The sequence below is a fragment of the Oncorhynchus mykiss genome, chromosome 9 (assembly GCF_013265735.2).
Source record: "Oncorhynchus mykiss isolate Arlee chromosome 9, USDA_OmykA_1.1, whole genome shotgun sequence".
In the NCBI taxonomy this organism is placed as follows: Eukaryota; Metazoa; Chordata; class Actinopteri; order Salmoniformes; family Salmonidae; genus Oncorhynchus; species Oncorhynchus mykiss.
Genome location: NC_048573.1, coordinates 15,237,076 through 15,263,132, shown reverse-complemented (window position 1 = coordinate 15,263,132; position 26,057 = coordinate 15,237,076). Strand labels below are relative to the sequence as shown.

At 38.5% G+C, this 26,057-nt stretch overlaps 2 protein-coding genes across 4 annotated transcripts in view; both read right to left on the bottom strand.

Annotated features, from left to right (window-relative positions):
• Positions 1-489: 489 nt before the first annotated feature.
• Positions 490-10,668, bottom strand: LOC110531573 (SLAM family member 5). 3 transcript variants are annotated; one of them, XM_021614817.2, is made up of 7 exons: positions 5,716-5,929; positions 5,158-5,454; positions 4,754-5,023; positions 3,839-3,958; positions 3,581-3,612; positions 1,703-1,774; positions 491-1,547 (listed from the first exon to the last, which is right to left on the bottom strand). In XM_021614817.2, the coding sequence occupies exons 2-7, from the start codon at positions 5,369-5,371 to the stop codon at positions 1,470-1,472; spliced, it is 786 nt and encodes a 261-aa protein (XP_021470492.2). In that variant the 5' UTR covers positions 5,372-5,454; positions 5,716-5,929; the 3' UTR covers positions 491-1,469. The 3 variants fall into 3 exon arrangements, with proteins under 3 accessions (XP_021470491.2, XP_021470492.2, XP_021470490.2); XM_021614815.2 differs by lacking the exon at positions 5,716-5,929 and adding an exon at positions 10,048-10,655 and having other exon boundaries at positions 492-1,547; XM_021614816.2 differs by lacking the exons at positions 3,839-3,958; positions 5,716-5,929 and adding an exon at positions 10,048-10,668 and having other exon boundaries at positions 490-1,547.
• Positions 10,669-15,027: 4,359 nt separating this feature from the next.
• The window catches only part of LOC118965999 (basement membrane-specific heparan sulfate proteoglycan core protein-like), a 30,509-nt gene continuing 19,479 nt past the window's right edge, over positions 15,028-26,057 (bottom strand). The window contains exons 9-25 of the mRNA XM_036987397.1: positions 24,823-25,095; positions 24,385-24,657; positions 23,976-24,296; positions 23,602-23,880; positions 23,185-23,433; positions 22,773-22,883; positions 22,628-22,652; positions 22,442-22,539; positions 22,132-22,182; positions 21,939-22,022; positions 21,620-21,682; positions 21,418-21,492; positions 20,011-20,073; positions 19,657-19,731; positions 19,321-19,383; positions 17,852-17,903; positions 15,028-15,085 (exon numbers count right to left, since the gene is read on the bottom strand). Coding sequence (XP_036843292.1) covers positions 19,328-19,383; positions 19,657-19,731; positions 20,011-20,073; positions 21,418-21,492; positions 21,620-21,682; positions 21,939-22,022; positions 22,132-22,182; positions 22,442-22,539; positions 22,628-22,652; positions 22,773-22,883; positions 23,185-23,433; positions 23,602-23,880; positions 23,976-24,296; positions 24,385-24,657; positions 24,823-25,095 — 2,096 coding nt within the window. The 3' untranslated portion in view covers positions 15,028-15,085; positions 17,852-17,903; positions 19,321-19,327. The remainder of the gene's footprint in view (positions 15,086-17,851; positions 17,904-19,320; positions 19,384-19,656; positions 19,732-20,010; positions 20,074-21,417; positions 21,493-21,619; positions 21,683-21,938; positions 22,023-22,131; positions 22,183-22,441; positions 22,540-22,627; positions 22,653-22,772; positions 22,884-23,184; positions 23,434-23,601; positions 23,881-23,975; positions 24,297-24,384; positions 24,658-24,822; positions 25,096-26,057) is intronic.

The following is a 26,057-nucleotide window of genomic DNA, read 5'->3' as shown; positions in this document are numbered from 1 at the left end:
TGCAAAGTACAGGGAAATTCTTGAGGGAAACCTGTTTCAGTGTTCCAGAGATTTGAGACTGGGACGGAGGTTCACCTTCCAGCAGGACAATGACCCTAAGCACAATGCTAAAGCCACACTTGAGTGGTGTAAGGGGAAGCATTTTAATGTCTTGGAATGGCCTAGTCAAAGCCCAGACCTCAATCCAATTGAGAATCTGTGGTATGACTTAAAGATTGTTGTACACCAGCGGAACCCATCCAACTTGAAGGAGCTGGTGCAGTTTTTCCTTGAAGAATGGGCAAAAATCCCAGTGGCTAGATGTGCCAAGCTTATAGAGACATACCCCAAGAGACTTGCTGCAAAAGGTGGCTCTACAAAGTATTGAGGGGGGGGGGGGGGGGGGGGTGAATAGTTATGCACGCTCAAGTTTTCTATTTTTTTGTTTCTCAATAAAAAATATTTTGCATATTCAAAGTGGTAGGCATGTTGTGTAAATCAAATGATACAAACCCCCCAAAAAATCTATTTTAATTCCAGGCTGTAAGGCAACAAAATAGAAAAAATGCAAAGGGGGTGAATCCTTTCGCAAGCCACTGTATGCTCCCCCACTTAAGCTACTGCCTACCCATACTACCTCAATGCCTTATCATCTGAAGCTGTTGAAGCCAATCAGTTTTTTACAGTGACTTTGAGGTTCTTAAATGGAAGTGCTGTATATAATACATATATTATTATTATTATTATTATTATTATTATTCACACACCTGAAAATATATTTTGATTTCTGTTGTAATTAATGTTGTTCTATCACTTGAAGGTAGCCTTTCTCAAATACTGCAATTTTTTCTTTACTGTGAATCAGTATATGATCTATGCGTTATGATTTCTACAAATCGTTGTATTTATTAGGATGTTCTCTCCCTTTTCTCAATATGTAAAGACGGTATTATTGTATTAATAAGGTCTATTCATTGTCTGATTTCACACAACAACAACAATAGTTTGTGAGTATATGATGAATTGATGTGAATGTGGCCTATGTGATTTCTACAAAGCATGTCTGTGGAATGTAAAATCTTTTACTGTACAATAGACACATCTAAACTACAATACATACAAACATAAATAACTTGTTTCCAAACAGAAACACAAGTAATCTTTAAGAATATAGTTTTGAATTGCCATTAGTCGTTAATACACAAATATAAACAGTTCATGCAACAATAGAATGCAATAGAACCTAACAAAAAGTTATGTAACACTGACTATCTTGAAAATAATATAAAAATAATAAGTTGTACCACACAATGACCATGAACAGACGAAGGTTGCAGTTCTGAACAAGTAAGAAAATAAAAACAGAAATGTGCAGGTTGTGATGAAATGAAACTGTAACATCTATTACAGAAGGTACACATGTAGGATGCAGAAGATGCAGAGGGTTCTATATCTATAGAAGCCCAGCTTATGACCACATCCTGTTCAGCTCACAGTACTTCCTGGTAGGAAGAAGAGGGGTCTTCTGGCTGGCGTCCAAATGTGATCTTGTCATATAGAGTCTGCGGCTAAATGTTAAAAGCAACCAAGAACAAACTGTTTCAGCATTATGAAATGTAGGCAATTTCCAAGTAGACTACATAGTCTCCCTTTCACACAGAGACTGTTTTATTTGATTTATGTTCAAAGATATCAGGTATGACCATTCATGTCTTGCTCTCACCATGTTCAGAATTGGGACAGCCAGATCTTCTACGGTCTCATAGATGGACATTACCTGACTGTTTGTTCTTGTCTGGAATAAAAACAGAAAAAGGTACTTAAACCAATAAACAAAATGGATGAACATCGCACAAAAACACAAAAACACAAAAATACTGCTAAAAAGCAATCAGCAATTACAGTACACAGTATAGTGTAATACAGTACACAAACATGGGTCGTTCCACGAAAGAGTGCCTGCACATCAGAGACAGTCTCCAGAGTTACCAGTTGATACATACAGTTGAAGTCGGAAGTTTGCATACACCTTAGTCAACTTAGTGTATGTAAACTTCTGACCCACTGGAATTGTGATACAGTGAATTATAAGTGAAATAATCTGTCTGTAAACAATTGTTGGAAGAATTACTTGTGTCATGCACAAAGTAGATGTCCTAACCGTCTTGCCAAAACTATAATTTGTTAACAAGAAATTTGTGGAGTGGTTGAAAAACCAGTTTTAATGACTCCGACTTCCGACTTCAACTGTATAATCCAGAGGAACATCCCAATAATATTTTATGTAGAAATTGTAAATTGTAATTTTAAAAGGCTGTGATATTACATGAAGTACCCTTTAGACTACGTGGAGAATTCCATAAATCTGCATTTTCATATGAATACAAATTTGCTAAAGTGGCAAAATGCAACATTTTGACATGTCCCTTCGTGCACCTGTGCCTTCTAGGAAGATGTTTTATTTTTTTTACTTTTACCCCCTTTTTCGTGATATCCAATTGTTAGCTACCGTCTTGTTTCATTGCTGCAACCCCCATACGGACTCTAGAGAAACGAAGGTCGAGAGCCATGCGTCCTCCAAACACGACCCTGCCAAGCTTCACTGCTTCTTGACACACTGCTCGCTTAACCCGGAAGCCAGCCGCAACAATGTGTTGGAGGAAACACACTTAATATGCACTTACTATGGTATTTATTTTAAAAAATATCTCTTGAGATTGGAAAACGTGTTTTCAGGGAGTTGAACCTGCTTTTTTATGACAGAATGTACAAATTTTGTGAAATCTACAACTTTCTTTTGACCAAGATACACTTTCTCAAAAGGCACTGAATTGGTAGAACTAGGGTTACAAAACTACCGGTAATTTACCAAAGTTTTCTGAATCTTCAGTAATTTTGGTAGTCAACAGAAAATATATGGCAATCTATGGTACATTTGGTAATTTATATTTGAATAACTTTAAAAAATATATATTACATATAGTTTTCTTTTTTATATATACTGTATAATGTCACGCCTGCTCCAGCTCCCCCTCTCTGGTGCTCGAGGGTGCCAGGCGGCCCATCATTACGCACACCTGTCACCATCGTTACTCGTGTCAGTGTTTCATGGGACTCCACTGGACTTGATTACTTATTGATTGCCTCCCCTATGTCTGTCACTTCCTCAGTTTCTTCCTGTGTCTGCATTTACGTCGTTCTGTTATTAATTAAATATTCACTCCTCACTTATAAAGGATATTTCATGCTGAAACCCTCATATTTAACATCAATGTTATATTTCAGATAAATTTTTACAGCTTTGTGATTCGATTTTTGTATTTTAAAATCATCTTATTTAATCATTTAATATATTTTACATGTAATAAGGCCACACAGGGGGCCAGAGATAATTGTAGACACCTGTGAAAATCTAAAATACCCAAAAGGGGCACTAGTTACATCAATTACATAAAAACCTTGAAAGTTACCAAAATTCTGGTAGTTTACTGGTAAACTTCGAAAGTTTCCAGCAATATTCCCTCCCTTTGCAACCGTGGGTGGAACGACCCACATGGGCTTAGACACATTCAGATACATAATAATGGCAATGCATACTCACATCTTTCATTCTTGTGTCGTCAGTTAGATCAGCTGTGTATGACAAGAACAATATATCAAACAATCAGATAGATACCAAACCGGATATCTACAAACATACCCAAGAATGAATAAATTACACACTTATGAGGTTCCACACTCTTTTTCTGATATCCATAATATTCCTAAGGCCAACATTTTGGGTTAAGGGATACTAAGAATAATTCTAGAGCCTTAAATGTCACTTTAAGTAAGGATGAGACCCCTATGCTGTACATACCCGTGTTACAGCGCCCCCTGCAGTAATACACTGCCACAGCTACAGTGAGGATCAGCAACACAGTGACGCCTACTGGTACCACGATGTAGATCCTATACCACTCCATCCATGTATCATACTCTATAACACAGATGTGATTAGACTGGTGTTTCTGAAACCTGCTCATGGAGACCCAAAGGGGTCCACGTTTCATTTCTTGCCCTAGACATGATTCCACTAATCAACTCATCATCATACCTTAGTGGAATCACTCCTGTAGTGTTATGGCATTAACCTAAATGTGCACCAATTTGGGTCCCCAGGACCAGGATTAACACTGAACCTGTGATTCCTAACTCCAGTCCTCTAGTACACCCAACAGCACACATTTTATGTTGTAGCACCAGACAAATGATTCCTTAATTAACTAATTGAGGGCCTGATGATTAATGACAAGTAGAATCATGTGAGCTTGTCACCGGAGCTTCAATAAAAATGTGTACTGTTGGGGGTACTGGAGGACTGGAGCTGGGAACTACTGGATTAGACTATGCAATATGCTAAAGCCTACAGAGTTCCAAATTACATCTACCCAATGTCCTCACATGTATTACATAATACTGTATATTATATCTACCCAATGTCATCACATGTATTACATAATACTGTATATATTATCTACCCAATGTCATCACATGTATTACATAATACTGTATATTATGTCTATCCAATGTTATCACATGTATTACATAATACTGTATATTATGTCTATCCAATGTTATCACATGTATTACATAATACTGTATATTGTATCTACCCAATGTCATCACAAGTTCTACACAATATTGAATATTATATCTACTCAATGTCATCACAAGTTCTACATAATACTGTATATTACATCTACCCAATGTCATTATTATGATATTTAGTTACCTGGGGTGGTTGTGTCATTACTACACTTTACTGTTGCCGAGGCAGATTTCTCACTGACTGAGTTGGAGGCAGTGCAGGTTACACTGATGTCTCCGTCTGCTGGTGACAGAGAGAAGTGTATCTGCTGGTCGTCCCTGTACGTCTCATTCCCTCTCTCCCAGGTGTAGGAGAGGTTGGAGCCGACTGACACGTTGCACAGCAGCCACACTGAACAGGACTGGTTGGCCAATAGCTTGATCTCCTTCTGGATCTCCACCTTGGATATAGGCTCTGAGAGAGAGATAGAAACAGAGAAACAGAGAGAGAAACAAAGAGAGAGAGAGAGATAATCATTCTAAATGGACCATACCTTCAGGAGAAAGACTATACAAGATAAAACCTTGAAAAAGCACAAAGCATTCTACCATGGACTTGAAGATGGATGGTCTTGGTTGGAATCTGTTCTTTGTTTGATGCGGCAGAAACTAGAAATTCCCCTGAGTCTTGCAGTGTCAGTTCTCTTATTATTAAACTGAAGTTACTATCGTTCATCTCTAGTCTCCCCTTAAACTGTGATCTTGGTAAGGAAATGTTCCTATCAAATTCTACAATGACCATTTTTTTATACTTCCACTCCATTGACTTGATACCTTCCCTTTCTAAGCCTGAGGGCAGCTCCACTGAGTCCCCCACTGCTTTGTTGAACAGAGAAATACCCACACCTGAAACACACAAATAGACAACATGACATTCTGACATTGATCAATGGTTACACACTTTACACTACAGGGCTCTTATTACTGTGTAATTATTGTTAATGAAAGTAGAGTGTAGAAAGTATTGTAATTACTCATGTTATACTGTACACAGTGTACCTACAGTGTGCCTACACAAATAATAACACAATAATAGACTGCAATGTAAAGTCTTACCCCATCCCCAAATAGATAATAATGGATTTCATTATTTAATGGGTTTCATACTTTACTTTATTCAAGTCCACTCCTCCCCCACATTCAGCAGAACACGATGAGATTACAGGAAAAGAGAAGTGGGGAATGGATCTTTATCAATATATGCTCCTTTGCTCACGTACAAACTGAACTCAGCATAAAAATAAACTTCCCTTTTTCAGGACCCTGTCTTTCAAAAATAATTAGTAAAAATCCAAATAACTTTACAGATCTTTAAACACTGTGTCCCATGCTTGTTCAATGAACCATAAACAATTAATGAATATGCACCTGTGGAACGGTTGTTAAGACACTTACAGACGGTAGGCAATTAAGGTCACAGTTATGAAAACATAGGGCACTAAAGAGGCCTTTCAATTCACTCTGAAAAACACCAAAAGAAAGATGCCCAGGGTCCCTGCTCATCTGCGTGAATGTGCGGATTTGCTTATATCGTTGAAGGAATGAGCGCTACACCGAGGCCTGTACTCTGGAGCGGGATCGATTTGGAGGTGGAGGGTCCGTCATGGTCTGGGGCAGTGTGACACAGCATCATCAGACTGAGCTTGTTGTCATTGCAGGCATTCTCAACGCTCTGCATTACAAGGAATACATCCTCCTCCCTCATGTGGTACCCTTCCTGCAGGCTCATCCTGACATGACCCTCCAGCATGACAATGCCACCAGCCATACTGCTCGTTCTGTGCGTGATTTCCTGCAAGACAGGAATTTCAGTGTTCTGCCATGGCCAGCGAAGAGCCAATCCCATTGAGCACGTCTGGGAACTTGCAGGTGCCATTGTGGAAGAGTGGGGTAACATCTCACAGCAAGAACGGGCAAATCGGATGCACAATCTCCATGAGGAGGAGATGCATTGCAGTATTTAATGCAGCTATTGGCCACACCAGATACTGACTGTTACTATTGATTTTGACCCCCCCCCCCACCCCCCTTTGTTCAGGGACACATTATTCCATTTCTGTTAGTCACATGTCTGTGGAACTTGTTCAGTTTATGTCTCAGTTGTTGAATCTTGCTATGTTCATACAAATATTTACACGTTAAGTTTGCTGAAAATAAACACAGTTGACAGTGAGAGGACGTTTCATTTTTTCTGAGTTTATGTGGATATGCAACCATCACATGTAAGAGACTTTGGATCCTTGAAAAGCGCTATATAAATACCATGTATTATTATTATTATTATTATAATTGTTATTATTATTTGAACTATTAATATTATTACATCATGTGTTTACAGTGTAATTATGCACCAGAAATGCATCATACACTGCATGGGCAACATATACATACATATACATACATATACATACATATAAACAATATGTAACAACATATATATACATATAAACAACATGTAACAACATATAAACAACATATACATACATATAAACAACATGTAACAACATATAAACAACATGTAACAACATATAAACAACATATACATATGTATAAACAACATGTAACAACATATAAACAACATATAAACAACATATACATACGTATAAACAACATGTAACAACATATAAACAACATGTAACAACATATAAACAACATATACATACATATAAACAACATGTAACAACATATACATACATATAAACAACATGTAACAACATATAAACAACATGTAACAACATATAAACAACATATACATACATATAAACAACATGTAACAACATATAAACAACATGTAACAACATATAAACAACATATACATATGTATAAACAACATGTAACAACATATAAACAACATATAAACAACATATACATACGTATAAACAACATGTAACAACATATAAACAACATGTAACAACATATAAACAACATATACATACATATAAACAACATGTAACAACATATACATACATATAAACAACATGTAACAACATATAAACAACATGTAACAACATATAAACAACATATACATACATATAAACAACATATAAACAACATATACATACATATAAACAACATGTAACAACATATAAACAACATGTAACAACATATAAACAACATATACATACGTATAAACAACATGTAACAACATATAAACAACATGTAACAACATATAAACAACATATACATACATATAAACAACATGTAACAACATATACATACATATAAACAACATGTAACAACATATAAACAACATGTAACAACATATAAACAACATATACATACATATAAACAACATGTAACAACATATACATACATATAAACAACATGTAACAACATATAAACAACATATACATACGTATAAACAACATGTAACAACATATAAACAACATGTAACAACATATAAACAACATATACATATGTATAAACAACATGTAACAACATATAAACAACATATACATACGTATAAACAACATGTAACAACATATAAACAACATATAAACAACATATACATACATATAAACAACATGTAACAACATATAAACAACATATACATACATATAAACAACATGTAACAACATATAAACAACATATAAATAAATACATGGCAGTCTACAATCAATCATGTATTATTAACCTTTAAACAACGTTTTCTTTCATTAAGAAAGAATTAAAGAAAACAGTTACAAGGAAGCAAACTTTAGTATGTAGGACATAACAGCAGTTGTTCTGGTCCTGCAGTGTAATTTAAGAGTCATTTGGACACACTTTATTTGGATAGTCCCATATGCAGAGCATTCAGAAAAGTATTCAGACCACTTTACTTTTTCCACACTTGTTACGTTACAGCGTTATTCTAAAATGGATAAAAACATGTTTTCCCCCTCATCAAATCTACACAATACCCCATAATGACAAAACATAAACAGGTTTTAATAAATGTGTGCAAATTTATATATAAAACCCCCCCTGAAATATCACATTTACAGAAGTATTCAGATCCTTTACTCAGTACTTTGTTGAAGGACCGTTGGCAGCGATTACAGCCTCGATTCTTCTTGGTTTTGACTCTACAATCTTGGCACACCTGTACTTGTGCTTTCCTCCCAGTCTTCTCTGCAGATCCTCTTAAGTTCTGTTCAGTTGGATGGGGAGCGTCACTGCACAGCTATTTCCAGTTCTCTCCAGAGATGTTCGATCAGGTTGAAGTCAGGGCTCTGGCTGGGCTACTCAAGGACATTCAGAGACTTGTCCCAAAGCCACTCCTGCATTGTCTTGGCTGTGTGCTTAGGGTCATTGTCCTATTAGAAGGCGAACCTTCGCCCCAGTCTGAGGTCCCGAGTACTCTGGAGCAGGTATTCATGAAGGATCTCTTTATACTTTGCTCTGTTCGTCTTTCCCTCGATCTTGACTAGCGTCCCAGTATTTGCCGCTGAAAAACATTTTGGCAAACTCCAAGAGGGCTGTCATGTGCCTTTTACTGGGGAGTGGCTTCTGTCTGGCCACTCTACCATAAAGGCCTAATTGGTGAGATGCTGCAAAGATGGGAGTAACTTCCAGAAGGACAACCATCTCCACAGAGGAACTCTGGAGCTCTGTCAGAATGACCATGTGGTTCTTTGTCACCTCCATGACCAAGGCCAGCTCTAGGAAGAGTTTTGGTGGTTCCAATTTCCTCCATTTAAGAATGATCGAGGCCACTGTGTTCTTGGCGACCTTCAATGCTGCAGACTTTTGGTACCCTTCCCCAGATCTGTGCCTCGACACAATCCTGTCTTGGAGCTCTACGGACAATTCCTTCGACCTCATGGTTTGGTTTTTGCTCTAACAACTGTGGGACCTTATGTAGACAGGTTTGTGCCTTTCCAAATTATGTCCAATCAATTTAATTTACCACAGGTGGACTCCAATCAAGTTGTAAAAACATCTCAAGGATGATCAATGGAAACAGGATGCACCCGAGCTCAATTTCGAATCTGATGGTAAATGGTCTGAATACTTATATAAGTAAGGAATTCGTTTCATCACTATTTAATATAATTTTTAAAAATTCTAAAACCCTGTTTTCGCATTGTCATTATGACGTATTGTGTGTAGATTGATGAGCATTTGTATTTATTTATTCCATTATAGAACAAGGCTGTAACTTAAGAAAATGTGGAAAAGGGGAAGGAGACCGAATACATTCTGAATGCACTGTAGATGATCTACAGATGGTCAAACTATCAACAAACTATCATTTGATAAGCATATGCTTGCTAAGGTTAGGTTAAGGTTAGGTTTAAAATAATGTTTAGCGTAAAGGTTAAGGTTAGGATAAGGGTTAAAGTTAGTTAAAAGCAACAAGGAAGTTAACCGTTTAATCCTAACTTTATCATGCAAGCAAATGTTACTGATACAAAACATGAGAAACAGAAAGTAAAGATTCCATACAATACTAACCATAGTGGAGGATAGAGAGTAGGAGTATTCCCTGTTTGGAGAAGGAGGAGAGGGGACCACCAGACATCTCTGTTAGAAGTTGTATGTCTGTTTCCTCTGGCTGTACGTCCTACCTATCTCTAAGGGATTGACTGGTAGCTAGCTAGACCCACAAACACACACTGAGAAGAGTAGAGAAGAGAAAGAAGAGATTTCCTTTGATGAGCGCTGCTGTTCTAGAATACTCCCGGTATGTTAGTTAAAAAGGAAGTCACACTCTATAGTCGTTCTCTGAAAATACCCCTTTACTCAGCTTGAGAGTTAGACCATGAGGAGTGGGTGTGTTTGGGGTCTTTTACTGTACGGATCAGGCTGATGGTATCAGAACAGTGTCTGTGTGATTTTCATGTAGGTGTCGTATGCCTGCAGGTTTGCATGAGTTCTCCTGCATGCTCATTGTTCAGTGTGGCTGAGGTACATGAAAAACACAGCAACTTGTGTGTTTTTGGGAGGAAGTGGGTCCTAGCTTACCGACAAAGGTCCCCTTCTACGTTTCAGGTAACATCTTGTGTCACTTCCTGTCTGGTGGTCTCCGTGACACACACACACACACAGACACACTGTAGAAAATATTCAGACCCATTGACCTTTTCGACATTTAGTTACATTACAGCCTTATTCTAAAATGAATTAAATACATTTTTGACATTTCTCTTCTAGTCCATCTATAATAGTATGTAATATTATATTATGTTTTATTACCAGGGGTATTCCAATGTAATGCCAGACATTCAATTATAGAGTTTTGCTGTCAGCAATGTGGTTGAAACTGAAATGTTGCCACCCCAGCACTTTTCCTGGTTTGGTAAAGAGGAAGTGATACACAGTACCAGTACTGACCAGCTCATCAGAACTGCTGCAGAGAGGATATGACATTAGAAAACTGTCCTTTTCAGGCACACCCTTCCCTAAAAAGTCATTATGAAAATCTCAATGGGTCTTCAGCTGATGGGGTATAGCAGTTGAACTAAGCTCATGAGGTTAAAGTTAAGTTATATTCTTCAAGATTCAATGGGTATATATCGTTAAAGAGATTCTCCAACACTTGTATACTTTTTAGCAAGTAGTTGTGAAAGTATCGCTCATGAGCCAAAAGTAGTCCTTGAAATTGCGTATTACGTCACATATGTGCAGATTGCTCTCTCTCTCACACTGCTGTGGGTGCATGATGTACCTCTTGCTAGATGTCACTCATATGGCAAGGGGCTGAAGCTCATTGGTTGAACTCAAATTGCTAGGGGGCTTGCCCAGGTGGGGAAAATTAAGGGAAAATGGTGCAGCACAGCTTCCAGAAAACCCCCAGACTTCCTTACTAATTAGGGTAAGACAGTACCTCTGCTCATACTACGTAATACACTACAGTATATTTACAAAAATATGTGGACACCCCTTCAAATGAGTGGATTTGACTGTTTCAGCCACACCCGTTGCTGACAGGTCTATAAAATCAAGCACACAACCATGCAATCGCCATACCCAAACAGTAGAATTGCCTTACTGAAGAGCTCAGTGACTTTCAATGTGGCACCGTCATAGGATGCCACCTTTCCAAGTCATTTAGAAAGATTTCTGCCCTGCTAAAACTGCCCCGGTCAACTGTAAGTGCTGTTACTGTGAAGTGGAAACGTCTAGGAGCAACAACGGTTCAGTCGTGAAGTGGTAGGCCACATAACCTCACAGAACGGGACCGCCGAGTGCTGAAGCACGTAGCGCATGAAAATCGCGTGTCATCGGTTGCAACACTCACTACCGAGTTCCAAACTACCTCTGGAAGCAACATCAGCACAATAACTTTTCATCTGGAGCTTCATGAAATGGGTTGCCATGGCAGAGCATCCGCACACAAGCCTAAGATCCCCACGCGCATTGCCAAGCATTGTCTGGAATCGTGTAAAGTTTACTGCCATTGGATGCTGGATCAGTGGAAACATATTCTCTGGAGTGATGAATCAGTCTTCACCCTCTGGTTTGGCGGATGCAAGAAAAACGCTTCCTGCCCAAATTCATAGTGCCAACTGTAAAGTTGGGTGGAGGAGGAATAATGGTTGGGGCTGTTTTTCATGGTTCGGGCTAGGCCCTTTAGTTCCAGGGAAGGGAAATCTTAACGCTACAGCATACAATAACATTCTAGACAATTCTGTGCTTCCAACTTTGTGGCAACAGTTTGGGGAAGGCCCTCTCCTGTTTCAGCATGACAATGCCCCCGTGCACAAAGCGAGGTCCATACAGAAATGTTTTGTCAAGATCGGTGTGTAAGAACTTGACTGGCCTGCACAGAGCCCTGACCTCAACCCCATCAAACACCTTTGGGATGAATTAGAACGCCAACTGTGAGCCAGGCCTAATCGGCCAACATCAGTGCTCGACATCACTAATGCTCTTGTGGCTGAATGGAAAGTCCCGGCAGCAATGTTCCAACATCTAGTGGAAAGCCTTCCCAGAAGAGTGGAGGAGCAAATGGGGGACCAAGTCCATATTAATGCCTATGATTATGGAATGAGATGTTCAACAATGTTCAGGTGTCCACATGCTGTTGGTCATGTAGTGTACTTTGTAGTCTCCAAATTTCCAGAGCATGTCTTTAATTTAAAAGTCACAAAATGGATGTACCAATCACAGATTGACCCTTTCACTCACACGCCGACCAGCCCAATAATTTGATTAGGCTGAAGGGAGGGCTGGACAAAGCAGGTTGTATGGAAGAGTTGACAATGATGACAACATCCACTCATTCTATCTTGTGGATGAAAAACGTAAGTTTATTAAAAAAGCGCAACGCAAAGATATTCAAAAAGTACAGTTGAATAGAAAAAAAACATGTATAATACTGAAAGTATTCTGTAAAAATCATAAAGAAATATGTTATTATATCATGTAATGACAGAAAAATGAATCAAAGATAATACATTTCAGACATTGACAACATAAACAATAAATAAAAAATAGCCATGATGGCACCGCTACGGCAGCCATGGATGATCGTTCTCATAAATGTTTTGTACATTTAATCATATTTAGTGGTCTTTGAAGGTCCAATGCAGCCACGTTTATCTCAATATCAAATCATTTCTGGGTAACAAGTAAGAATCTTACTGTGATTGTGGTAAACAAATAAACAAAAATAGTTTCTAAGCAAAGAGCAATATGTCAAACAAGAATGATGCTATGAATGTGTGGGAGTGGTCTGAGTGGGGAGGGGAAAACTGAATATTAGGCAGTAGTTCCTAATGTCTGGCATACTCAGTGTATATACACACAACACAGGAAATCACATTTTTTGACTGCACTGGGAATTTAAGTTTTTTTGTATGGCCATTTTTCTATCAGCTTTTTGTTTTTTGATTGGTAATTTAGAATCCATAATTAATTGGTCATCAATAATGATTTTAAAGTTCGAATTTGCCAGTTTTGGCTCAATTGCTATCTAACAAGCTAGCTTGGAGACTGTGTGTATGTGAATGGACTAGAATGTCACAACACTGGAGAGAAGCAGAAGAAGTGAGAGGACTGCATGAGGAGATGGCTGGGACTAGTGGATAAGATACTCTAACTGCGAATGTTATTCTTCCAGCATCTTTGTGGCAGCATAATAGCATCACCCAAGTGGGTGCTACATAGAGTTAGTGGAGAGGAGTGGCTAGCCAGCTAAGCTAAGCATCACCAGCATGGTGCGCTGGTGAGGCTACGGACCCTGACTGTCTTTCTACTCTGAGCGGCTCCCTCTGTTCATAGGATCATCAGACCATCAATGCTTCCTCAGACCTCGGTGTCATCAGATCTGCTTCCCTGATCATCTATCATCCCTTCCAGTTTCATTACTGTCAAAATGTATACTTTTTTTTATTTTTATACAATTACTGTAGCTGCAGATAAGATCCATAACACCATATCATTGTTTAAAAAGGTGTTGCAGTTATACACAAAAAACAATATTAAATCAAATATATATGTTGTTATATATACATATAAATCCTTATGTGTATGTGTGAGGGCGCTTGCGTGGGTGCGCTTGCGTGTGGGTGCGCTTGCGTGTGTGTGTGTGTGTGTGCATAATCCATATTCCCAGGTTTATCCTGCTCCTCCTCTGATGAAGTGTCCCTCCATCTCCCTCAAGGAACTCTAACATATCACCACACAAAGTTATTTATCCCTCCATCTCCCTCAAGGACCTGTAACATATCACCACACAAAGTTATTTATCCCTCCATCTCCCTCAAGGACCTGTAACATATCACCACACAAAGTTATTTGTCCCTCCATCTCCCTCAAGGACCTGTAACATATCACCACACAAAGTTATTTATCCCTCCATCTCCCTCAAGGACCTGTAACATATCACCACACAAAGTTATTTATCCCTCCATCTCCCTCAAGGACCTGTAACATATCACCACACAAAGTTATTTATCCCTCCTTCTCCCTCAAGGACCTGTAACATATCACCACACAAAGTTATTTATCCCTCCATCTCCCTCAAGGACCTGTAACATATCACCACACAAAGTTATTTATCCCTCCATCTCCCTCAAGGACCTGTAACATATCACCACACAAAGTTATTTATCCCTCCATCTCCCTCAAGGACCTGTAACATATCACCACACAAAGTTATTTATCCCTCCATCTCCCTCAAGGACCTGTAACATATCACCACACAAAGTTATTTATCCCTCCATCTCCCTCAAGGACCTCTAACATATCACCACACAAAGTTATTTATCCCTCCATCTCCCTCAAGGACCTCTAACATATCACCACACAAAGTTATTTATCCCTCCATCTCCCTCAAGGACCTGTAACATATCACCACACAAAGTTATTTATCCCTCCATCTCCCTCAAGGACCTGTAACACATCACCACACAAAGTTATTTATCCCTCCATCTCTCAAGGACCTGTAACATATCACCACACAAAGTTATTTATCCCCCCATCTCCCTCAAGGACCTGTAACATATCACCACACAAAGTTATTTATCCCTCCATCTCCCTCAAGGACCTGTAACATATCACCACACAAAGTTATTTATCCCTCAAGGACCTCTAACACATCACCACACAAAGTTATTTATCCCTCCATCTCCCTCAAGGACCTGTAACACATCACCACACAAAGTTATTTATCCCTCCATCTCCCTCAAGGACCTGTAACATATCACCACACAAAGTTATTTATCCCTCCTTCTCCCTCAAGGACCTGTAACATATCACCACACAAAGTTATTTATCCCTCCATCTCCCTCAAGGACCTGTAACATATCACCACACAAAGTTATTTATCCCTCCATCTCCCTCAAGGACCTGTAACATATCACCACACAAAGTTATTTATCCCTCCATCTCCCTCAAGGACCTGTAACATATCACCACACAAAGTTATTTATCCCTCCATCTCCCTCAAGGACCTGTAACATATCACCACACAAAGTTATTTATCCCTCCATCTCCCTCAAGGACCTGTAACATATCACCACACAAAGTTATTTATCCCTCCATCTCCCTCAAGGACCTCTAACATATCACCACACAAAGTTATTTATCCCTCCATCTCCCTCAAGGACCTGTAACACATCACCACACAAAGTTATTTATCCCCCCATCTCCCTCAAGGACCTGTAACATATCACCACACAAAGTTATTTATCCCTCCTTCTCCCTCAAGGACCTGTAACATATCACCACACAAAGTTATTTATCCCTCCATCTCCCTCAAGGACCTGTAACATATCACCACACAAAGTTATTTATCCCTCCATCTCCCTCAAGGACCTCTAACATATCACCACACAAAGTTATTTATCCCTCCATCTCCCTCAAGGACCTGTAACATATCACCACACAAAGTTATTTATCCCTCCATCTCCCTCAAGGACCTGTAACATATCACCACACAAAGTTATTTATCCCTCCATCTCCTTTAAGGACCTGTAACACATCACCACACAAAGTTATTTATCCCTCCATCTCCCTCAAGGACCTGTAACATATCACCACACAAAGTTATTTATCCCTCCATCTCCCTCAAGGACCTGTAACATATCACCACACAAAGTTATTTATCCCTCCTTCTCCCTCAAGGACCTGTAACATATCACCACACAAAGTTATTTATCCCTCCATCTCCCTCAAGGACCTGTAACATATCACCACACAAAGTTATTTATCCCTCCATCTCCCTCAAGGACCTGTAACATATCACCACACAAAGTTATTTATCCCTCCATCTCCCTCAAGGACCTCTAACATATCACCACACAAAGTTATTTATCCCTCCATCTCCCTCAAGGACCTGTAACATATCACCACACAAAGTTATTTATCCTTCCATCTCCGTCAAGGACCTGTAACATATCACCACACAAAGTTATTTATCCCTCCATCTCCCTCAAGGACCTGTAACACATCACCACACAAAGTTATTTATCCCTCCATCTCCCTCAAGGACCTGTAACATATTACCACACAAAGTTATTTATCCCTCCATCTCCCTCAAGGACCTGTAACATATCACCACACAAAGTTATTTATCCCTCCATCTCCCTCAAGGACCTGTAACATTTCACAACACAAAGTTATTTATCCCTCCATCTCCCTCAAGGACCTCTAACATATCACCACACAAAGTTATTTATCCCGCCATCTCCCTCAAGGACCTCTAACATATCACCACACAAAGTTATTTATCCCTCCATCTCCCTCAAGGACCTGTAACATATCACCACACAAAGTTATTTATCCCTCCATCTCCCTCAAGGACCTGTAACATATCACCACACAAAGTTATTTATCCCTCAAGGACCTGTAACATATCACCACACAAAGTTATTTATCCCTCAAGGACCTGTAACATATCACCACACAAAGTTATTTATCCCTCCATCTCTCAAGGACCTGTAACATATCACCACACAAAGTTATTTATCCCTCCATCTCCCTCAAGGACCTGTAACATATCACCACACAAAGTTATTTATCCCTCCATCTCCCTCAAGGACCTGTAACATATCACCACACAAAGTTATTTATCCCTCCATCTCCCTCAAGGACCTCTAACACATCACCACACAAAGTTATTTATCCCTCCATCTCCTTCAAGGACCTGTAACATATCACCACACAAAGTTATTTATCCCTCCATCTCCCTCAAGGACCTGTAACATATCACCACACAAAGTTATTTATCCCTCCATCTCCCTCAAGGACCTGTAACATATCACCACACAAAGTTATTTATCCCTCCATCTCCCTCAAGGACCTGTAACATATCACCACACAAAGTTATTTATCCCTCCATCTCCCTCAAGGACCTGTAACATATCACCACACAAAGTTATTTATCCCTCCATCTCCCTCAAGGACCTCTAACACATCACCACACAAAGTTATTTATCCCTCCATCTCCCTCAAGGACCTGTAACATATCACCACACAAAGTTATTTATCCCTCCATCTCCCTCAAGGACCTGTAACATATCACCACACAAAGTTATTTATCCCTCCATCTCCCTCAAGGGCCTGTAACATTTCACAACACAAAGTTATTTATCCCTCAAGGACCTGTAACATATCACCACACAAAGTTATTTATCCCTCCATCTCCCTCAAGGACCTGTAACATATCACCACACAAAGTTATTTATCCCTCCATCTCCCTCAAGGACCTGTAACATATCACCACACAAAGTTATTTATCCCTCCATCTCCCTCAAGGGCCTGTAACATATCATCACACAAAGTTATTTATCCCTCCATCTCCCTCAAGGACCTGTAACATATCACCACACAAAGTTATTTATCCCTCCATCTCCCTCAAGGACCTGCATGAAGTAAAACAATTCCCTAAGAATAAAACATAGAGACATACAGTGGGGCAAAAAAAGTATTTAGTCAGCCACCAATTGTGCAAGTTCTCCCACTTAAAATGATGAGAGAGGCCTGTATTTTCATCATAGGTACACTTCAACTATGACAGACAAAATGAGAAGAAAAAAAAATCCAGAAAATCACATTGTAGGATTTTTAATGAATTTATTTGCAAATTATGGTGGAAAATAAGTATTTGGTCACCTACAAACAAGCAAGATTTCTGGCTCTCACAGACCTGTAACTTCTTCTTTAAGAGGCTCCTCTGTCCTCCACTCGTTACCTGTATTAATGGCACCTGTTTGAACTTGTTATCAGTATAAAAGACACCTGTCCACAACCTCAAACAGTCACACTCCAAACTCCACTATGGCCAAGACCAAAGAGCTGTCAAAGGACACCAGAAACAAAATTGTAGACCTGAACCAGGCTGGGAAGACTGAATCTGCAATAGGTAAGCAGCTTGGTTTGAAGAAATCAACTGTGGGAGCAATTATTAGGAAATGGAAGACATACAAGACCACTGATAATCTCCCTCGATCTGGGGCTCCACGCAAGATCTCACCCCGTGGGGTCAAAATGATCACAAGAACGGTGAGCAAAAATCCCAGAACCACACAGGGGGACCTAGTGAATGACCTGCAGCGAGCTGGGACCAAAGTAACAAAGCCTACCATCAGCAACACACTACGCCACCAGGGACTCAAATCCTGCAGTGCCAGACGTGTCCCCCTGCTGAAGCCAGTACATGTCCAGGCCCGTCTGAAGTTTGCTAGAGAGCATTTGGATGATCCAGAAGAAGATTGGGAGATTGTCATATGGTCAGAGGAAACCAAAATATAACTCTGTGGCTTCGTAAGATCTCAACCCCATAGAAAATCTTTGGAGGGAGTTTAAAGTCTGTGTTGCCCAGCAACAGCCCCAAAACATCACTGCCCTAGAGGAGATCTGCATGGAGGAATGGGCCAAAATACCAGCAACAGTGTGTGAAAACCTTGTGAAGACTTACAGAAAACGTTTGACCTCTGTCATTGCCAACAAAGGGTATATAACAAAGTATTGAGATAAACTTTTGTTATTGACCAAATACTTATTTTCCTCCATAATTTGCAAATAAATAAATTAAAAATCCTACATTGTGATTTTCTGGGTTTTTTTTCTCATTTTGTCTGTCATAGTTGAAGTGTACCTATGATGAAAATGACAGGCCTCTCTCACTTTTTTAAGTGGGAGAACTTGCACAATTGGTGGCTGACTAAATACTTTTTTGCCCCACTGTACTTTAAATAGATACATTAGAATTTGATATTAGAACATTAGTTCCAGATTTATATCATTTTAGTATCAATACCATATGGCTATTAGTCTTACCGGGGCATTAGCGTGGCTTCAATCGAGAATAGACTGAATCTGCCTCTGGTGGGGTTGCTCTTTCTATAGAGGACAGGGTTATATACAGAATAATAGAACCGTTAGATACAAAATAATATACAGAATAATTTAACAGTTATATACAGAATAATATACAGAATAATGTAACAGTTATATACAGAATAATAGAACAGTTATAAACATAATAATATACAGAATAATGTAACAGTTATATACAGAATAATATACAGAATAATATCCAGCTTTTCAATATGGGGTCAAAGAGTTACGAGGTTCTGATAGGGGGAATATGGAAGATGGGATGTCCAGTCTTACCTCTCTTCTTCTTGGCTTTGGCCCTCTTTTGGAGGTCAACCTCAGCATAGGTCACATCAACAGGTCCAGCTGCTGCTGACAATGGACATTTCCAGTCAACAAATGGATGAAATTAGCTTAATGCATATTCTGCTTTCCAATTGGCCGGCCAGTATCTTCAGACAATTTAGTTGCAAAATAATATTTGCTTTGAGAGTGCAAATCCAAATGTATGTTAACATCAACACTAGAATCCATAGTTCATCACACTGATGATAAAAAGGTAACATGATCAGAAACATTTCTCACCAGTTTGTTAGGACATACTTACATATAGTTTCATACCCGTTTAATAGATTGTTGATTTAATCTTACCGGGGACTGTGTATGGCTTCACTAGAGAATAGACAGATTCTGGCTCAGGTGGGGTTGCTGTTTCTGTAGGGGTGAGGATAACACATCAGAATAATATAACAGTTATATACAGAATAATATAAAGAATAGTGTACAGTTATTTACGGAATAATATAGTCATATACAGACTAATAATATACAGTTATATACATAATAATATACAGTTCTATACAGTTATATATGGAATAATATACAGTTATATATGGAATAATATACAGAGTAATATACAGTTCTATACAGTTATATATGGAATAATATACAGTTATATATGGAATAATATACAGTTACATACAGAGTAATATAGTTATATATGGAATAATATACAGTTATATATGGAATAATATACAGTTATATATGGAATAATATACAGTTATATATGGAATAATATACAGTTCTATACAGTTATATATGGAATAATATACAGTTATATATGGAATAATATACAGTTATATATGGAATAATATACAGTTATATATGGAATAATATACAGTTCTATACAGTTATATATGGAATAATATACAGTTACATACAGAGTAATATAGTTATATATGGAATAATATACAGTTATATATGGAATAATATACAGTTATATATGGAATAATATACAGTTATATATGGAATAATATACAGTTATATATGGAATAATATACAGTTCTATACAGTTATATATGGAATAATATACAGTTACATACAGAGTAATATAGTTATATATGGAATAATATACAGTTATATATGGAATAATATACAGTTATATATGGAATAATATACAGTTATATATGGAATAATATACAGTTATATATGGAATAATATACAGTTCTATACAGTTATATATGGAATAATATACAGTTACATACAGAGTAATATAGTTATATATGGAATAATATACAGTTATATATGGAATAATATACAGAATAATATACAGTTACATACAGAGTAATATAGTTATATATGGAATAATATACAGTTATATATGGAATAATATACAGTTATATACATAATAATATACAGTTCTATACAGTTATATATGGAATAATATACAGTTATATATGGAATAATATACAGTTCTATACAGTTAATATGGAATAATATACAGAGTAATATACAGTTCTATACAGTTCTATATGGAATAATATACAGAGTAATATACAGTTCTATACAGTTATATTTGGACTAACATACAGTTATATATGGAATAATATACAGTTACATACAGAGTAATATGAAGTTATATACAGATTAATATCTAGAATAATAAACTGAATAATATACAGATATATACAGAATAATTTATACAATTATTCAATATGGGGTCAAAGAGGTGTGAGGTTCTGATAAGGGGAATATGGAAGGAGGGATGTTCAGTCTTACCTCTCTTCTTCTTGGCTTTGGCCCTCTTTTGGAGGTCAACCTCAGCATAGGTCACATCAACAGGTCTTGCTGCTCCTGACAATGGACATTTCCAGTCAACAAATGAAGGACTTAGATTATTGCATATTCTGCCTCTTCGTCCCAAACTCAGAAATGACGAATTAAGGTTTTAATGACTGCCAACCTGTAGAATGGGTCTTACCTGTGGCTTTCCCTGTCTTCACCTCAGAGTAGACTGGATAGTCTTTAGGATAATTTCTCTTTTCTGAGGAGAAGGAAGAATTTGTAAATATACATCTACATGAAATGTAGATTACAGTTTTGTAGTGAATTGCCATGAAAAAAATCATAATTACAGAACAGTCTCAACAGCCAATTATTGCAGAATATACAAGGATAGGCAGCAACAACAACCATCATTATTTCAGTTCTCAAATCACAGAGCCTCTTTTCAGTACAATTACATTAGATTATTTTTCCCTCTGGGATACACTGCTACATTTGTCACAGTTGAGGATCACCTTTCTTTTTCTTGTCCAACTTTTTCAGCTGAATCTGGGCGTAAGTCACATGACTTGGTCCAGCAGCAGAAGCACCAGCAACATCTGAGACATAATACACAAACACCTCCACTTAGTCAAACTCTACATGTCATATTAAATGAAGAGCAGCAGACTACTTCACATTCATACTGAAAACATTACATTACACTACCATCATCATTGTTGTCTGAGGAATTGATCGTATCGTAGATGTTAGTGCCACCTGTTGGTCGGAGAAGAGAGATATTTTGTTTTGTTTTTTAGGTTGGTTATCCTAAGATTGACTAGGGATCAATTGGGATCAATTCCATTTAAATTCCAGTCAATTCAGGAAGTATTATGAATTTGGTTTACTTTCTGAATTAACCGGAATTTATATGATTTTGACCCCAAAGCTGGTTGTTATACAAGGTGCATGTAGATGAGTCAGTGTATGAGGTTACATAGAGAGGAGTGGTAGAGGTTTGGGATGAGATACTGACCATGCTGCTGATGTGTATACCCAGTATCAGGAGCCTGACCCTGGGTAGATCCTTGGTCCTGTTGGGGGTCCTGGTTGGTTCTCTGGGGCTGAGGGGGCCTACAGGGAGAGAGATACTCAGCGTAAGACGCACAGAGAAGATGATATACTGTATGTATCAATATAATTGAGAGACCGGTGTACTAACCAGAATATTCTGTTGGAACAGGAACCTGTAATGACAAACACATTGTGTTATGTACTGAACTTCCTCCACCTATTTCTATTTAGACATTTTTGTTCCAAACGTAATAATACATTTTCCATTAAATGAGAAATGATAAAAGTCTCACCTTTGCTGTTTTGATATCTCACCAGCAGGACCAGGAGAATGACCAGTAGGACACCAGCAACAAGCAGACCCACAACCACTCCTACTAGGACTGATGTAGAGGAAGCAGGAGCTACGACCGGAGAGAGAACAGTACAACACCATCAGACTCTGAGGTGGAAAATAAATAGTATTTCAATTCCTGTATGTATTTGAGTCTGGAGAGAGAACAGGACAGACAGAGAGGGTATATGGGTTTACAGTATAGAGCATGAAAAGAAAGCAGGCTGGCCCGTCTTTTGACAATTTAGTTGAGTCATCATATTTTCTAGAGGAATGGAAATCACAAACTATATTAACATCAACACTTAAATCACGTTTTTAACACAGATAATTGAAAGGTAACTTAGTTGTGATCATACACATTTTCTCACCTCTCACTGTCACCCAGCTCTCTGGTGATTCTCCTTCATCAGATTTACACTTATAGAATCCTTCATCTGACTTGGATACTGCAGGGATGGTCATCTCTCCTGTGGTCTCATTCTTGATGAGTGTTCCATCTTTGTAGAAATCAGTCTTGGGTTTAGAATTTGTTCCCTGATGTCTAAATGTACAGGTCAGAGTCACAGAGTCTCCTTCAGTCACAGGATGGACAGGGCTCTCCAGGATCACAACACCACCTGTGTAACATAATATATCAACAATACTGTAAATCTGGAGTCATCACTCACAATACATCAACATCTTATGAGCTTGTATGATATGAGACACGATGATTCAGTTACAGAATGAAACAAAACATGCATTGAAATGTAAAAACGCTAGTGAATGTTGTACAATAGACGTACCATTTACTGTGATGTTGACAGCATTACTGTACTCTCCTGATCCAGACTCACACCAGAACACTCCACTGTACCATGTGTCCAATGATGTGATGGTGCAGGTGGATTCTGTTATTGATCTCCAGGTAGATGGACACTCTGACGGCCATGCTGTCTCTGTGTGTCTCTTCAGTCTCCATCCAGTAGAGTTCCCCTTCAGCTCACAGATCAGTGAGAGAGACTTTGATGTAAAGTGTTGAGTTGTGTTGGGATTTACTGTAAGAGACACCGAAGGCTGCAGATCTGAAACAAAGAGAGACAGAGACAAACCTATAGTTATATAGACACATAAGAGTGACTTAAATATGATTCAATACAGTTTCAATGCAGTTGGTTACCTCCTGACCAGAGAAACTGAGGTTCACTGTAGAGTGTGTCATAGACTGGGTCTCCTCTCCCAGCTCTACACACATATCCTCCTGTGGGAGTAGGACCAGCAGGGATCAGAGTGTAGGAGTCTTCAGTAGTCACATTGCCAGATAGGGGCTGTAGAGAGTAAGACTCGTGTAATAGGGAGGGTAACCCAGCTCTGTAGGGAACAGTCCTGTACCAGGAGAAGCTCCAGTCTGTAGACGTCTTGTCAACCTCACAGCTCAGAGTCACTGAGTCTCCAGGGTTCAGCCACTGAGGAGAGATTCTCAGGACAGGTTGAGGTTGATCTGTGATTTGATAGAGGACAGGTTTCAACCTTTCAGTCTTAGAAAGTATTCTAGTGAATTTATTTTATACATGATTAGATAGACTTACCAGACACGGTCAGTTTTACAGCCTCACTGGTCTTGGAGAACTTGTTTCCCTTTACACCCTCACAGGTATATGATCCACTGTTAGACATGTAGACAGGACTGATTCTGTACTCAGGCTTTATGTTAAAGGGGATCACTACCGGACTATTCTTATACCATCTGTAGTTCCAGTCAGAGTCTCCTCCTCCCTGTATGTCACATCTCATAGTGACAGTCTCTCCAATGAATATCTGGGTCCAGTTGGGTTGGAGGGTCAGAACAGCAACAGGCCTCTCTGCACACACACAACACAGACAACTAACTGAATAAACTGTTGCACTATAGCTTCAAGTTAGCTGTCGTTGTTGTGATACAGTAAACAGACACAATATTATACCCTAGATGACTTTCTATCCATATAAAATACCATCCATTTATCATAAAACTGTTTTAGACTCACCAGTAATGTTTATCTGGACTGGGTCACTGTACAGGGTGTAGTAGACTGGGTCTCCTCTCCCAGCTCTGCACCAGTACTGTCCTCCATCAGAGACACTGACCCTGCTGAGTGTGTAGGAGTATCCAGAGGTTGTGGTTACTGGTGTAGAGTCTGGTCTGTGTCTGTACCAGTAAAATTTCCATCCAGGAGACTCAACAGTACAGTTCAGTGTCACTCTGTCTCCTGTGAATACGTCTTCTTTGTCTGAAGTCAGTGTGGTCTTTGGCTGATAATCTGTGGGTATTTCAATAGGTTTGAATGGTAAGATAACAACAACAACAACAACAACAACAACTTAAAGACTCACTATTCACAGTAACAGTGACATCATCACTGATGGATGAAGATGTGGGTCTGGATCTTCTCTCTCCCTGACACCAGTAGAGACCCTGGTCAGACTCAGTAACTCTACTGATGGATGAAGATGTGGGTCTGGATCTTCTCTCTCCCTGACACCAGTAGAGACCCTGGTCAGACTCAGTAACTCTACTGATGGTGGATCTGGTATTATGGTATTTATACTGGGACAAGCTAATCTCACTGTTGTCTTTGTACCATTTATAGCTCCAGTCACTGTAAGACCCAGCTGAACACGTCAGAGTGACTGTTTCTCCGGTGAACACAGGGTTTCACTGTAGTTTCAGGCAGAGCTGAGAGAAAAGAGCACTGAATATCAAAACATACGGAAACCTTAGACATTTCTATAGCTTTAGCTGTATGGAAAGTTCATTATAGGTGTATGTTGAATTTAAAGCTAGAATACTTAGTTGCTACATCCATTTTGTACTTATAAATGAATGATATAATGTATACTCATTCATACCCATTGATTGTTGAATAATATAATCTGGTTTTACTACAATGTTTGTAAACAATGTAAATGTAAACAGACAATGTAAAGCCTCAAAACATTGTTAAAACTATCATTTGTTTATGGGTTGTTCTACAGAAGTGGTGCACTTTACGGGTTTATATTTGTTTTCTAAGTTGTATCCTATTTTTCCCAACTTTCAACACACGTCTTCCAGCATCTGTCAGATAGATATATATACTTCTCACCCACTTTGTTTCTATTGTATACCTGAATTCCTTACCATCACACTAAACTGGTCACTACAGAAACATAGTGAAATATAAGCAGTAAAGGGAGCACCATGCACAGTAGTGATCATTCTGATTAACCTATTACAGATTCA

Bases quoted from the DNA above. Each gene is read 5' to 3' on its own strand.
- LOC110531573 (XM_021614815.2), bottom strand. From the start codon at position 10,114: ATGTCTGGTGGTCCCCTCTCCTCCTTCTCCAAACAGGGAATACTCCTA. The intron at 5,024-5,157 runs GTAGAATGCTTT...TCTCTCTCTCAG, and splicing joins CATCCATCTTCAAGTCCATG to AGCCTATATCCAAGGTGGAG. The intron at 1,775-3,580 runs GTGAGTATGCAT...TTTTTATTCCAG, and splicing joins ACGACACAAGAATGAAAGAT to ACAAGAACAAACAGTCAGGT.